Source organism: Oryctolagus cuniculus, chromosome 21 (assembly GCF_964237555.1).
Source record: "Oryctolagus cuniculus chromosome 21, mOryCun1.1, whole genome shotgun sequence".
NCBI lineage: Eukaryota > Metazoa > Chordata > Mammalia > Lagomorpha > Leporidae > Oryctolagus > Oryctolagus cuniculus.
Genome location: NC_091452.1, coordinates 15,694,990 through 15,710,082, shown reverse-complemented (window position 1 = coordinate 15,710,082; position 15,093 = coordinate 15,694,990). Strand labels below are relative to the sequence as shown.

The following is a 15,093-nucleotide window of genomic DNA, read 5'->3' as shown; positions in this document are numbered from 1 at the left end:
CAATGCACCAATGTTAGCCATCACAAAACACACCGAACACCGGAGGAAGGGAGAGGGTTTATTGGGGAAAACCCAGCAGACCAGAGGGAAGGGGTGAAGAGGGAGAAGGAGAGTAAGAGAGAAAGAGGAGAGAGGAGAGGAGGCTAGAGAGAGTGAGCAGGAGAGAATAGAGAAGCCAAGAGAGCCATGTGTTCATAGACAAAATTGCGCCAGTTTCCCAACAGAGTGAACCAGCAAAGGAGAATCTTTGTTTCTCTGCCTTTCAAATAAGTATGTAGAAATTTAGAACAATTACCGAGTGCTACTGTTCCCTGAGCAGCTCTTACTGAGACAGGTCTTGACTGGGTGTTGCCACCCCTCCAGCTACAGCAGCTGTTTCAGGGCTGTGCGTGTGACCCGGGTCCACACCGCCAGGTTTAGCCTGGTCCTATGACCTAGAAGTTACAATGGGAATGCTGATTGGGGCTTTTCCTGGAGGTCTGAGGAAGAGGGAGACCTCCTTACTGCCAAGACATTTTGCAGCCTGAGGCTTTCCTCCGGTGAGGGAAGTTAGTTTGAGGAATTAACACAAAGAAGGAGAGCTGAGCCAACAAGAGAGACATGGAGGCTGTAACCTTCTGCCTTTGTGATGTGCTGGGGCAAAGCCTTGAAGGCTGTCTCCCCTGCCACGTTTCCCAGTGATTTCTCGCCTATTGTTTCAGTTGGATTTTCTGCTGCTTGCAAACAAAGGCACCCAAAAGCTGCCGCTCTTCACAACCACCTGCTGTCTATTTTATGAATCAGTAGAAGTGAGGAACACACCAGCTGTCAACACAAAGTAATGATAAAGAAAGGGAAGTGTTAGTCCCTCTGATCGCCACACGTTGAACACATGGATTGAATGATCACATTGTATCCCCAAAACAGGTACAATTTAAATAATAAACTATGCTAAAATTTTAAAAAATAACGAATCAAGATGAGCTTGTATTTTAAAAAAGATTTATTTATTTATTTTGAAAGTCAGAGTTATATAGAGAGAGGGAGAGACAGAGAGAGAGAGATCCTCCATCCACTGGTTCACTTCCCAGGTGGCTGCAATGGCCAGGGCTGGGCCAGGCTGAAACCAAGAGCCAGGAGCTTCATCTGGGTCTCCCACTTGGGTGCAGAGGCCCAAACACTTGGGCAATCTTCCACTGCTTTCCCGGGTGCATTAGCTGGGAGCTGGATTGGAAGTGGAGCTGCTGGGACACAAACTGGCACTGATATGGGATGCCAGTGTCGCAGGCGAAGGCATTACCTGCTTTGCCACAACGCTAACCCCGAGATTGTATTTTTAAATGGTAAGAATGCAGGCTTTTTTTCCTTTCCTGTGGATATAAATTATTGTACATTGAAAAACTATTTTAGGCACAGGGGTGAGACCTCAGAGCTTCTGAAATATCTAAGATTGCAAACAGAAAATGTGTTGTAATTCAAATCTGTCCCAAAAGAGCAGCCCACTCACGTTTATGTTAAGCTTGTAACTAATTAGGGAACACGGGTAATAGGCAATTAAGTCATTCTATTCTGTTATGTGTCAAAAGTAGTTGTGTGAATTTTGCTTAGTTGTAGACTGAAGTATGAGAGTCAGCTTATGGTTTATGGGAGGGAGGGTTTTGTAATCAGATGGACTGGGCTTAAATCCTAACACTGTGGTCTCGGATCAGTTATTTAGCCCCTCGGCCCCTCGGCCCCTAGGTTTTTTCCGAGACAGAGAGGAGCGAATAGCAGCACAGGTGGACCTTGCTATCCTTGGGTTCTGTATCTCAGCAGTCAACCACCTGTGGTCCAGAGATATTTGGGAAAGATTTATGTCTGTGCTCGACACATCCGGACTTTTCTTCTTGTCATTATTCTCTAAACAATACAGTACAGCAGCCAGGTGCACAAGTGAAATTGAACATTGTACTTTGGAGCAGAAAAATTGAAAATCTATGCTTTTAGTTTTTCAATAATATGCTTTTTGTGAATGTTTTGAAGGTCCCATGTATGCATGAATTTCAACTTTCTTTTTGGCACCAAGTTAAACTTATGTTTTGATTCCCTGGTCCATGAACTTTGTGAAGTACCCTCATGCTAGGCTGTTTTCTATATGTACGGATTTTGTATCTGAGAGGGCTTCTGGAACAAATGTCCTGTGGCTACTGAGGGGTGACAGTGTTTGTATCTAAGGTTGTTCATCAAGTGAGAGTACATGTTAGGGTTGAGCACAATGCCTGGCAGACAGCAAACTGTGATGTGGTTGCCCAGTGTGTGTGTGTGTGTGTGTGTGTGTGTATGAAGCAACTTCCTTGGGACAAAAGAGCCAACTTGAAAATCGCAGGACATAGACACTGAAGAACAAACCCCACTGAGCCAGTCTCTTACATAGTCACCAGGGATTTGATGGTCTTGGGTACCTCAGGTAGGTAAGGGATACAGATGTGAATAATTATTTCTATCATCACTTTTGAGAAATCCTGAGTCTTAGAGTCTGCCTGAAAACTACCCACAAATCAACCAAAACTCTAGCTCAAAAGCAACAATGGCTGAAGTTGCCACTTGGGACACCCACATTCCATATTCGAGTACCTGGTTCGAGTTCTGGCTCCTCTGCTTCCGATCCAGCTTCCTGCTAATGTGCACCCTGGGAGGCAGCAGGTGATGCCGTCCCTGACACCAACATGGGAGTCCTGGGTAGAGTTCCTGGCTCCTGGCTTCAGCCTGGTCCAGCCCTTATTAGTTAGAAGCATTTGGTGGAGTGAACCAGTGGATGGAAGATCTCTTTCTCTCTCTGCCTTTCAAATAATGAAAATAAACAATTTCAAAGAGCAGCAGACTGTACTTCAGTGACCACTGGCCAGAACTGTCATGGTTAGAACCTGAGACCCGGGAGCTAGCTTACCCAGCCTCAAATTCTAGCTCCACCACTTTCCAGCTCTGGGCCCTGGGTCAGGTTACCTAATCTTTCCATGACTCAGTTTACTCTATTACCAAAAGTGGGCGATACAGGTACCTTCTGCAGCTGCTTCTTGTGAGAGTTAACTATGATAATATGGCACAATGTGTTTAGAACATCGCCTGGCGGGTAGGCTCTTAAAACTCATCAGTTCAGTTTCTGTTTTGTGGAAATGTGGTTACCCTGGAAACTTAGGCTTCTACTTTTCTTTTTTTGGCAAAGTGTGCAGTCTCCCTCTGGTGTGTTTCTGGACCTCCTTATGCAAACGCATAAAGCAAAAGAAAGGTGCAGTTCATCAAAGGAATACCCTGAGTGCTCTTCTCCGTCGCTCCCACTAGGGGGCATCCCAGCCTCAAAGGAGGTCTTGGGGACAGGCTCTCCATGCTCACTGATGTTCCTTTGAGTCCATTTCTTTTTGAAACAAATTGCAGGTGGATTTTTATCTCTTCCTTTGTCTAAACCCTCTTGATGTGTGATAAAGGATTAAGTGAGAATGTTTTAGGACAGGATTTTCAGTCAATACTTTGGTTTGTTTCATTTTACTTTAAAATTCAAGTTTCAATCTATTGAATAGCAAGGGGGAAAAAAACCAAGATGATGGAGCAAACTTTGGCTCAGTTCTCCCCTCCATTTATCCCCACCTGTATACCCTTATACATCTGTCCATCTGTCTGTCCATCTATTCTTCCATGCGTTCATCCATCCATCCGTCAGTCCATCCATCCTTCCATCCATCCACCCATCCATATACTCATTAATCATGGAAAACTTTCCATGTACCAGGGACCAACCAAAACTCCAGGAATACAGAGGTGAATAAGACAAATGTGGCCACTGCCTTCCTAGGGACTCGCGATGTGCTGGGACAGACAGACATGAATTGGAAACCACATAGGCATAACTGTAAGATGATGCTAAGACTTCCAAGAAATACTGCAGGACTGTGTGAACATGCCAGAGGGCGACTCGTGTTCGAGAGGAGTTTGCATGTCAGAGAAGGCGTCCCTGAACGAGGACTTGACATTAGCCAAAAGGGGGCCTTTAAGCTGAGGCAAAGGAATGGGCATGAACTGTGGAAGGGACACGTGGGAGAGGTTTTCAGTCATTCAGCAAATATGTACGGAGACTGCTGTGTGCTGTGCCCTCTTCGAGGTGCTGGGGAGACATCTGCACCTCGGGATGCCAGCACCCTAGCAACAGGAGACAGGAGATGAATGATAAAGAGAATATATAAATAAGTGGTTAAACACACAAGAAAATAATGGAAATAGTCGTAAGTCCCATGGAGGAACTAACACAGGGTGATGCGATAGCAGGTGGCTAGGGAGGAGGTGGCTGCCACAGTTAGGGGGTCAGGTCAGCCTTCTCTGAGAAGCTGAAATCAGGGGTCTGAAGCAAAGCCAGGGCTGGGGAGGCCTAGGGAGCTGTGCGGGCAGAGGAGATGGCGTGGACACTGGCCCTGGGCCAGGAATGATCTGGGTATGTCTGGGAGAACTAGAGGGCCAGCGTGTGGGGTGCGGGAGTGGTAGGAGTTGAGATCCGAGGGGCAGCCCTGGGGCTGGCCACGTAGGGCTTTGTGGGCCGTGCTGAAAAGTCTGGGTCTTAGGTGCATAGATGGTCGCTGGGTGTGTGTGGGTAGGGTTTAGGGGAGAAATGCTGTGGTTCTAATTCAGTTTCGAGATCACCCTGGCTTCTGTGTTATGTGTTGTAGGGATGAAAAAATGGGGTGTGGTAGGCAGAATAACCGTGTGTCCATTAAACATCTCCACTGGATATGCACGGGGAAGTCCTGATGACTGGAACCTGGGCTATGTGAGGTCACTTGGCAAGGAGGACCTGAGGCAGTGGAAGGAGTTGAGTGATTAATCAGCTGACCTGAAAATACGGAGATTTGTCTTGGATTGTTTGTGTAGATGCCATGTGATGACCAGGGTTCTTAAATGGGAAAGAGGGAGGCAAAGGGAGACGCAGTCTGAGGAAGAGTCCAGCGGTCATTGCTGGCTTTGAAGATGGAACGGGGCTGTGAGCAGGGGAGTGGGGGTGGAGGTGATGATTCCTGAGAGCCTCCAGGAGGGAGTCCAGTCCTGCCGCCATCTTGATTTCTGCCCCGGGAGACCCAGCACAGACTTCGGCTCTCCAGAAGTGTAAGATACAAGTTGGGGTTCTTTTAACTCGCAACATTTGTAGTATTTGCAACACCACCCCTCAGAAATGGAGACAGGGGAGCCCTATCAGCTTACTGTGATTGTTTGGATGAACTTTGATAATGGCTCAAGAAATACTTAGGTTCCCTCCTGGGTGTGCGATTTGTGGTAGGTCCACTTGCATGCCGGTCATAAGAGGATGTGGTTTTCCACAAGGTCCCTGATAGAGTTGTCCCCTAGTACCCACAAGGAATTGGTTCCGGGATCCCCTGAGGATGCCAAAGTCCTATGGATAAAGCAGCATAGTATTCTTTTCTTTTTTAAAAAGATTTATTTTTATTATCTGAAAGTCAGAGTTACACAGAGAGAGGAGAGGCAGAGAGAGAAAGAGAGAGAGAGAGAGGACTTCCATATGATGGTTCACTCCCCAAATGGCCGCAATGGCCGGAGCTGCACCGATCCGAAGCCAGGAGCCAGGAGCCTCCTCCGGTCTCCCACGCGGGTGCAGGGGCCCAAGGACTTGGACCATCTTCTACTGCTTTCCCAGGCCACAGCAGAGAGCTGGATCGCAAGTGGAACAGCCAGGTCTCGAACTGGTGCCCATATGGGATGCCAGCGCTTCAGGCCAGGGTGTTAACCCGCTGCACCACAGTGCCGGCCCCTATAGTATTCTTTTTAAAGAGTTATATATTTATTATTTAAAGGCAGAGAGAGAGAGAGAGAGAGAGAGATGAGAGAAAGATATTTCCCATCTGCTGGTTCACTCCCCAAATGGCCTTAATGGCTAGAGATGGGCAGATCTGAAATCAGGAGCTTCTTCCAGGTCTCCCACGTGGGTGCAGGGGCCCAAGCTCTTGGACCATCTTCTGCTGCTTTTCCAGGCCACAGCAGGGAGCTGGATTGAAAGTGGAGCAGCTGGGACTCGAACTGGCGCCCATATGGGATGCCGGTGGTGCAGTGGAGGTTTAACCTGCTGCTCCTCAGTGCCGGCCCCTGCAGCATAGTATTTGCGTAGAATCCCCACACATGCTTTAAATCATGTCTAGATGACTTAAGCCTAATGCAATATAAACCTCACATAAAATGGCGTAGTATCTGCGTATAACTCATGTACATCTTTCCACATGCTTTATGTGTCTCTAGAAGACTTATATTACCTAATGTAATGTAATGCTGTGTAAACAGTTGCTATACTGTATTATTGAACAAGACAAAGCGATGGTGATAAGCAATAATGACACAGCAAAAAAAAAAAAAAAATCTGTGCGTGTTCAATACACTCTGGAGTATTTTCAGCCCACAGTTGATTGAATTCTTGCACCCCATAGACACCAAGGGCCAACTGTTGGTACAGTATTTCCCAAGCACAACTGGTCCCTATTAATGGGATTCTGTGTCACTTGTGGGGAGAAAAACTTGGTGGCAGTGCCAGGAGCAGGCAGCTTGGGAAAACGAAATGAGGTTTTAGTGAAGCCGTGTGTGAGTGGGCAACGGGAAAGCCTGCGTTGAGACAGGCAGGGAGATGAGCGTGGTGACGAGACCATTGTAGGTTCGATCGGGTGCTCACCCAAGAGTTGGAACAGGTACACAGGTGGCAAACTCGCACGCTGCATACAAGCAATGCACACAGGCAACTCTGCCTTCCTGCTGCCTCCTGAGGGTCAATCTCTATGGCAGTGAGCGAATGAATAAGCAAACGAGTGCACCTCTCTGGCAAGTGCATTTCTGCTTTCCGGGCCTTCTCCAGCAAGGACGGGTGGTGCCCGAGTGGTCTCTAAGCCTTTTTTTGTGTGTGTTTGTCCAAACCAGGATTCAGAGTGTCTGGGTCTAGTGACCTATTTTTAGAGAACTCAAGCCTAAATATTCAGGCATAAATATTCAACATCCGTAAGTAGTTTTTAAAGGCTTGCTGGGAACCCATGAATGTGAAAACTACCTTAGTTTTTTTTTTAATCAGTGGCCCAAAACTGTCTCTTATATTTAGTACCTTGGATCTAGGGTTACGTATCAGGATACATGCGTGGTGCTGTTTTGCTGAACGCAGCTGTCCCGCTGTAGGCCAAAGATAATTTGCTGATCCAGGAGCTGAGGCCAGCGATTTTTTATGTCTGCATCTGCTTCTGCCCATAACTTGTGGGCAAAGGCAGGGCAGCGGCAAGAGCTACAGTCGTATCGGCCTTTGCGACGCCGGAGCAGTGGGACAGGAGGGAGGTTGGCTGCCTGAACCTTTCATCTACACAAAGCGACGGCATCGCATTTTGTCTGTGCCTGTGTCTGGACACTCGCACATTTCCTTCTAATCGTGTATGTGCCTGTTCCCCCCATTAGGCTATAAGCAACCTTCCCAGGGCTCTTTCTTAATCATATTGGAGTTTCCAAAGCCTAGCTCAGTTTCTGGGGTTGAACAGGTGCTCCGTTAATATTGGTCAGAGGAGGAAATGGATGGGAATGACTACACAAGGAGGAAATTGTTTGAAAAGCTATTAGATCGCCTTGGCCCTGGGAGTGGAAGGCATAGGAAGAAGCAATGCACTTAACGTGGCCAAAAGGTTCTTTGCTCTGCCCAGGGTCTGTCTCTCCTTCTGGTAAAAGCACTTGGACTTGCCTTTGGGGAGCTACCCTTCCCACACCCTCCGTCCATCAAGGTTGGGTGGGGCTGACTTCACCCTCAGCTCCAGCAGTTGAATCCTGATTTCAGGTCTGGCCCAAAGAGGTGACACACACCCCTGGCCACAGTATGAATTTATGTTGTGCACCTACTTGTCAGTGGCTGGTATCCATCCCGATGGGCTGCTTCCTGCTTCCGGTCACTTGTGCTTGATTTTGAATAGACCCATTTATTTTGGCAATATTGCTAGGCTGGTAGGAAGAAGCCTGGAGCTGTGGTCAGTCAACCTGTCACCATGAGATGCGTTCCCAATGATGCGGAGCACCAAGCTCCATCCACACCTGAAGCTACCCCTGGGATTCTCAGTTATGTAGGCTGTAAACACTGCTGTTTGCTGTAACTGGCTTTTGTCATTGACTGATAAGTCTCTTGGCTGATACACCAGGTCAGTCTCAACTTGGCAGGAAAAGTAAGACCAACCATCCAACTTGGTCGATCTTCGAGGTTAGAGTCCTGGAGGCCAACCAAACTTACAGTCCCCTGGGTCCCGGAAATCTCATGCAGTGACAGACTTTTTCTTATTTTATTTTGACTTTAATGGGACCCGTTTTAAAAAAAGATTTATTTTATTCATTTGAAAGGCAGAGTGACAGAGAGGGGGAGAGAAAGAGATAGAGATAGAGATACAGAGAGAGAGAGAGAGAGATACAGAAAGAGAGAAAGAGAAAGAGAAAGACTTTCCATCTGCTGGTTCACTCCCCAAATGGTTGCAATGGCTGGGGCTAGGCCAGGCCAAAGTCAGGAGCCAGGAGCTCCATCCAGGTCTCTCCTATGGGTGCAGGGGCCCAAGCACTTGGGCCACCTTCTGCTGCTTTCCCAGGTGCATTATCAGGGAGCTGGATTGAAAGTGCAACAGCTGGGACTCAAACCATTGCTCCAAACAAAGTGCCAGTGTCACAGGTAGAGGCTTCGCCTGTCATGCCACAATGCCGACTCTGGCAGCGGTGTTGTTAGCGCCCCAAGGTAGCACTAATTAGGGCATAAATTATCTCAAGGTGGATGCCTTCTAGCCACACCGTCGGCCTCTCCGTCGGACTCAGGCTTGGAGAGGTGAGAATGTTTTGGGCATAGAAGTCTCCAGAAGGCAGAAAAACACAGTTCACCAGTGTAAATAGGCTCACTTAAAGCTGCCTTTATTCCACCTTTCAGCAACACTTTTCATTTGATTCGGGTAAAAGACCAGGGATCCAGACACACACAAGTGGAAAAAATGTCAGAAACAGATATCAGGATCCCATTCACTGGGATGCCACTAGCATCTCAGTGTACAGTGTAAGAATCCATGTCCCTGGGCCGGCACTGTGGCGCAGTAGGTTAATCCTCCGCCTGTGGCGCTGGTACCCATACAGGCACTGGTTCCAATCCCGGCTGCTCCTCTTCTGATCCAGCTTTCTGCTATGGCCTGGGAAAGCAGAACATGGCCTGAGCGCTTGGGTCCCTGCACCTGTGTGGGGGACCCAGAGGAGGCTCCTGGCTCCTGGCTTCGGATTGGCTCAGCGCTGGCTGTTCTGGCTGTTTGGGGAGTGAACCAGCAGATGGAGGACCTTTGTCTCTGTCTCTCCCTCTCTGTCTGTAACTCAAACTCTCAAATAAACACAATCTTAAAAAAAATCTGTGTCCCTGATCCAGTGTCCTCCTGGGATGATTGCTGGCTTATGATGGACACAGAGGTGAAATGACAGGTGGAATATGCTACCCATCAACTTTTATTTTTTGCAAGGGTCTAGTGTTTTAACAAGCGCCTGAGATTCACAACTCTAATACCAACGCTTTGTATTTGTACAGACCTTAGAATCTCCCCCCGGGGCGTTTGCCTCTATCATAGCAAGGCATTTCTCTAACAACACTGTGAGGTAAGTAGGCAGGTGTTCTGAGCTCTCATTTCCACGTGAAGAAGTCGGAGGCACAGAGAGGTTGAGAAAGTTGCTTAAAATCGGCTTGCCTAACGAGTTAGTGGCAAAAAAAGTCATTGAAACAGGTGTTTTGACTCTCAGCCTCTGGTTAATTCGATTAGAATAAGCTGCCTTTTTTTTTTTTTTTGGTGCTTATGAAAGTTCATTATCACTGTGTTTCTAACATTAGTTCTTGAAGTGATCTTTGCTGTACACAACACCTGCTGTTTTAATTGGCATTTTTCTTTGAGTCCATTTACTTTTCTAAGTAAATGTATTTGAATGAAAATGATATGTCAAATCCATTTGTGGAAATACTGTAAGAGGCAAGTAAGAAATACAATGAACAGTGTAAAAGCAATATCATTCTATTCTACGTAGACACAGGACGCTGACCCTGAGGCTTGCTCTGTCTTTGTGGAGAAAGGTGTTCAGGACCCAGGAGCGCTAAACAGAGACTTTCTCCTTGCTGTGGTCAGGACTGAAAAAGAAGAGGGGAAATGACCTATCTTCCTGACCCTGCGCTCCTTAAACGCGATCATGTGCACCACCGGGGGCAGGTCAATGCCAGTGTTTCCTGGCAGGCAGAATACAGCTGCCCTTCAACTAGCACTCTCACACCCACGGGTTTATATTTTACAGGAAAGAAAGGGGCAGCATTTCCAGGTGGCATCCAGGAGAGCAATCCAAGATGTCGTCCGAGACTTAGAGTGCGTTCTGTAAACACGTTCAGTTTATTCCCCAGGCTGGGACAGAGCAGGGACTGAATGTGACGGCTCGAAGTGACAGCCAGGTACATTCTCAGAGGCTGTTGGAGACAAGGGCACAGTTGTGCTCAGCTTGACCCAGGGTAGTGCAAGCAAGGGGTTGGCTGGGGGGGAAGAGGGGGAAGGGCAGGTACTAGGCGGCAAAAAGCCAGGACGCCTCTTCCTGTGAGCCTTGGACCATTCAATGGGTGAGCTCTCGGTAGGTAGGATGATGGAGGAGTTACTACAACAGGGCAGGATGAAAGGAAACCAAAGGCACAGGTTCAATGACATTAGGCAACTTTAAACATGCTTTGTACTTGACCTTGTAAACTCCAGCATCCGCTGCTCTTCTAGAAAGCTCCCACCCTCCCCGAGTCTGGGCACCACTCCGCACCACCCGTTCAAAGTAGGGAGATTTCCTGAGGCTCGTCTTTGGAGAAGAGAAGTGAACACAGCAAACTTTGCTCAGTGAGACGGGCTTCACGCTCCTCGTCTTCTGCTTTTGTCTGCTTCTTGTTTTGTTTCCCCCACAAACTGATGGCTTTGGCCTAACCAGGTGTGCTGTTCACGCTTCCTAAATTTGGGACTTTGCTCTTGATTGCCAGGGACCTGCCTCTGGAGAGTCTTGGAGGAAAAGATCTCACAGTCTGAAGTCAAGGATTCCATCCTCGGGAACTCCTCTGGGATGGGTGCGGGTGAGTCGGTCTTCCGCGCTCAGCGCCGACCTGGGCTTCCTCAGAGGCTGCACGGAACAGAGAGGGAGTGAGACAGAGGGGCAGAGAGTGGGCTGAGCTCCTGTGCTTGGTTTTTGACACCTCCTCCATCCGATGGAGATGACTCTGGTTAAACGAATGGTGAAATGGACCAGCAGGCCTACACACTCTCAACTCGAAGCCCTGGCCTCCCCTTTGAGAAATGCATCCTGGGTATTTCGTACACAGGGCACATGCAGAAAGCAAAATGACACAGATGCAGCAAAATGCCTTGTGCACATTTCTGAGTCTCATTCTCTTCCCCAAGGGTTAGCAGCACTGTTAGTATGGTGAGAATCCTCCAGGAAGCTTTCTCTGCATGGTAGCCTGCAAGTATCACTCAGAAATGATGCACTCATTGTGTGTGTATGTGTGTGCGTGATGAGTGCAAGCTGTAGGCAATTATCCCTTGGTATTCATGGGAGATTGATATCAATTGATAGATATCAATCTATCAATATCAATTGATATCAATAAATCAATTGATAGATATTAATCTATCAGTATCAATTGATAACTTAGATATCAAAATCTTCAGGTGCTCAGATCCCTTATATGAACTAGCATAGTGTTTGCCTGTAAATTTTGCATATCCTCCTGGACACACACCCATGCATGTACAGAGAGAGAGAGAGAGAGAGAGAGAGAGGAAGAGAGGATCTTCCATCACTGGTTCAGTTTCCAAATGCCCACACCAGGCAGGTGTGGGCCAGCCTGGAGCCAGGAGCCAGGAACTCCATCTTGGTCTCTCATGCACTTGGGCCATCTTCGCTGCCTTTCCAGGCACGTTAGCAGGGAGCTGGCTGGGCAGTGGAGCAGCTGGTACTTGAACTAGTGGAACAATACAGAATGCTGGCATTGCAAGCAGCTACTCAGCCTGCTGTGCCGCCATGGGGGCCCCTCCTGGACACTTTAATCAGCTCTAGATTACGTATTTATTTATTTATTTTTTTGACAGGCAGAGTGGACAGTGAGAAAGAGAGAAAGAGAGAAAGGTCTTCCCTTTGCCGTTGGTTCACCCTCCAATGGCCGCCGTGGCTGGGGCACTGTGGCCGGCGCACCGCGCTGATCCGATGGCAGGAGCCAGGTGCTTATCCTGGTCTCCCATGGGGTGCAGGGCCCAAGCACTTGGGCCATCCTCCACTGCCCTCCCTGGCCACAGCAGAGAGATGGCCTGGAAGAGGGGCAACCGGCACAGAATCCGGCGCCCCGACCGGGACTAGAACCTGGTGTGCTGGCGCCGCAAGGCAGAGGATTAGCCAAGTGAGCTGCGGCGCCGGCCTAGATTACTTATAATACCAGTGTAATGTAAATACTGTGTAAATGGTTGTTATAATGTATTGATTAAGGAATAATGATGAGAAAAACTTGTACTTGTTCAGGATAGATGTCATTCCCACCCCCTCCTCCCCAAATTTTGATCCACTGTTGGTGGAATCCGCAGATTCAGAACCCACAGCAACGGAGGGTTGACTGTACATGCAAACTGACTTCCTAAAAGACTGTCCTAATTCACACCACCACCAGCAGTGTAGTATCCAGTTTTTCACATCCTGGCCAACCTCGCCATTATCCATCTTTTTAAATTGTTTTAATTTGGCAGATGATTAAAAAAAATATAGGACTTCACTGTTGCTTCCCAGGTGACCAGTGAGGTTGAACCTCTTGTCATGGTTACTCGGGTTTCTTTACCAGGGTGCCACGAGCTTAGATCCTTTCCAAAGCAAAAGTCCTTCCACTGTTGCTGGCAATTTAGTCTCTGATTTGTTTTCCGTCGACTTAATTTGCAAAGAGAGGCCCTCCCGACCTGATTCTGGAATCACAAAAGTTCTCTGAGAACACAGCTCTGCGATTCCCAGGAAGCCTTACCTCAGCCGGGAGGACAGGAGAGATGGATTTGCTTGTACAAGTTTTGTAAAAAGGTGAAGTCCTTGCTTTATGTCCGCTTTGATAAACATGAGGAGACTTCAAAAAGTTCATGCAAATGGAATGAAAACATCAGTTTGTTTTGGTGCAATTAAAAAAAAAAAATCCCATGCATAGCTCTTCCATACAGTGCATTTTTATGAATTTTTTGAATACCCCTCACATGCTTCCTTCCAATCATAGTGCTATTGAAAATACTTCATTTTGGGCTGGCGCCACGGCTCACTAAGCTAATCCTCCGCCTAGCAGCGCCAGCACACCGCCTTCTAGTCCCAGTCGGGGCTCTGGATTCTGTCCCGGTTGCCCCTCTTCCAGGCCAGCTCTCTGCTGTGGCCAGGGAGTGCAGTGGAGGATGGCCCAAGTGCTTGGGCCCTGCACCCCATGGCAGACCAGGAGAAGCACCTGGCTCCTGCCTTCAGATCAGCGCGGTGCGCCGGCCACAGCGGCCATTGGAGGGGGAACCAACGGCAAAGGAAGACCTTTCTCTCTGTCTCTCTCTCTCACTGTCCACTCTGCCTGTCAAAAAAAAAAAAAAAAGAAAATATTTCATTTTTTTAAAAAAAGTTTTTATTTTTATGAAAAGCATATAGTAGAAAGAGAGGGAGAGGGATGAGGGGCAGAGAGAGAGGAGAGAGAGAGAGAGACTGATCGATCTTCTATCTGTTTGTTCACTCCCCAAATGGCCACAATGGCTGGGGGCGTGACTGGGCCAAGCTGAAGCCAGGAGCCAGGAGCCCCATCCTGGTCTGGCATGTGAATGACAGGGGCCCAGGCACTTGGACCATGTTCTGCTGCTTTTTCAGATGCATTAGGTTGGAGCTGGAATGGAAATGGAGCAGCCAGGACTTGAACCGGTGCTCATGTGGGATGCCGGTGTCATGAGAGATGGCTTAACCTACTGTGCCATGATGCCGGAACCTGAAGAGCATTTTCAGGCCAGGAAAACAATCATTTCAGTTTGTAAGAGAGATCCTTTCCTTGTGCAGGATGGGCTAATATCTGCCAACTCTGAGCCTGCTAATAGGACAGAGCGGCAGGACCCTGAACCCTGCTTAGAGGTCCAATTTTCCCTGGATGGAAATTCAGAGCATGCATTTTCTTATTGCTAAGAATGAGAAAGAAAACATTTTAGGTACACGGCAGGGTTTTGTACATGGCTGTTTAGATAACTACAAGACCGATAATGGAAGTAAATTCAGTGGATTGCATTGCATATGAATTTAACTTAATGGCAAAAACACAATGTATCTACATCAAAAAGAAAAAAAGCAATGATTGACACAGAGCTCCAGGTTCTCACTGCACCCATGAAAGTGGTTGAGAATGTCACTTCTGTTCTTTCTACGAGAGCCTGGAGGTGGCTCCGACAATTCAGCAGACACCATGGAGCCAACTACTTCAGCTGGTGCTCAGCCCAGGCAAGGGCCACCTCTTCCTACACTGGAGAGGTTCACGGGTTCTGGTGGGATAGACAAGGTGCCTGGCGTGAGTCTCCAACTGTGGCGACCTCCTATGGATGGGTCCAAGGTGAAGTTCGATTATACCCAAATATATTCGTGCATACCTCACGTCCTCGAGTCTCCTGACACAAGGACCTCATCTGCACGTAAAATGAAAATTTTCTGTGTTCTGCCATGGTCATCGGAGATTTTCATGTTTGTGGCTCCCTCTTACCCCAGCTTTATCACGGTCAGCTTTGTTTTACTGCTCAGGAGTTCTACCAGATTCCACAGAGAGTCTGACCACAGGGAGGGGGCCAGAGGGAGCTTGGAGTGTGTGTGATTTGCCCAGGGAAGCAGCAAAAGCTAGCTTCTACCAGGTCTCGTAGGTGTGCCATTCTGCTATAACAAGGAATACACGTTTGGTCTTCCTCCCTGGTCCCTGTCACAGAGCTCCTAACACCTTGTGGGTGGGGCTGCTAGGAGAATCTTCAGTTCGATCCCAGTTCTGACGCAGAGTGTACATGTTCCTTAGATTTTCTGGGTGGCAGGGGCATCTTTTTT

The 15,093-nt window shown here is 48.0% G+C and overlaps 1 protein-coding gene across 6 annotated transcripts in view; it reads right to left on the bottom strand.

The window, feature by feature from the left end:
- Positions 1-964: 964 nt before the first annotated feature.
- TMEM233 (transmembrane protein 233) overlaps positions 965-15,093 on the bottom strand; it is a 51,656-nt gene continuing 37,527 nt past the window's right edge. For 2 of the 6 annotated variants that reach the window (XR_007911916.2, XM_008272318.4), the window contains one exon: positions 9,460-11,154. Coding sequence is in view for 3 of the 6 variants with exons in the window: in XM_008272318.4 (XP_008270540.1) it covers positions 11,148-11,154 (7 nt within the window). In the remaining 3 variants the exon portion in view is untranslated. Of the gene's footprint in view, positions 5,390-9,459; positions 11,155-13,033; positions 13,130-15,093 lie in introns of those variants that run through there. The other 4 variants (XR_011385220.1, XR_011385221.1, XM_008272317.4 and 1 more) reach the window with 4 other exon arrangements.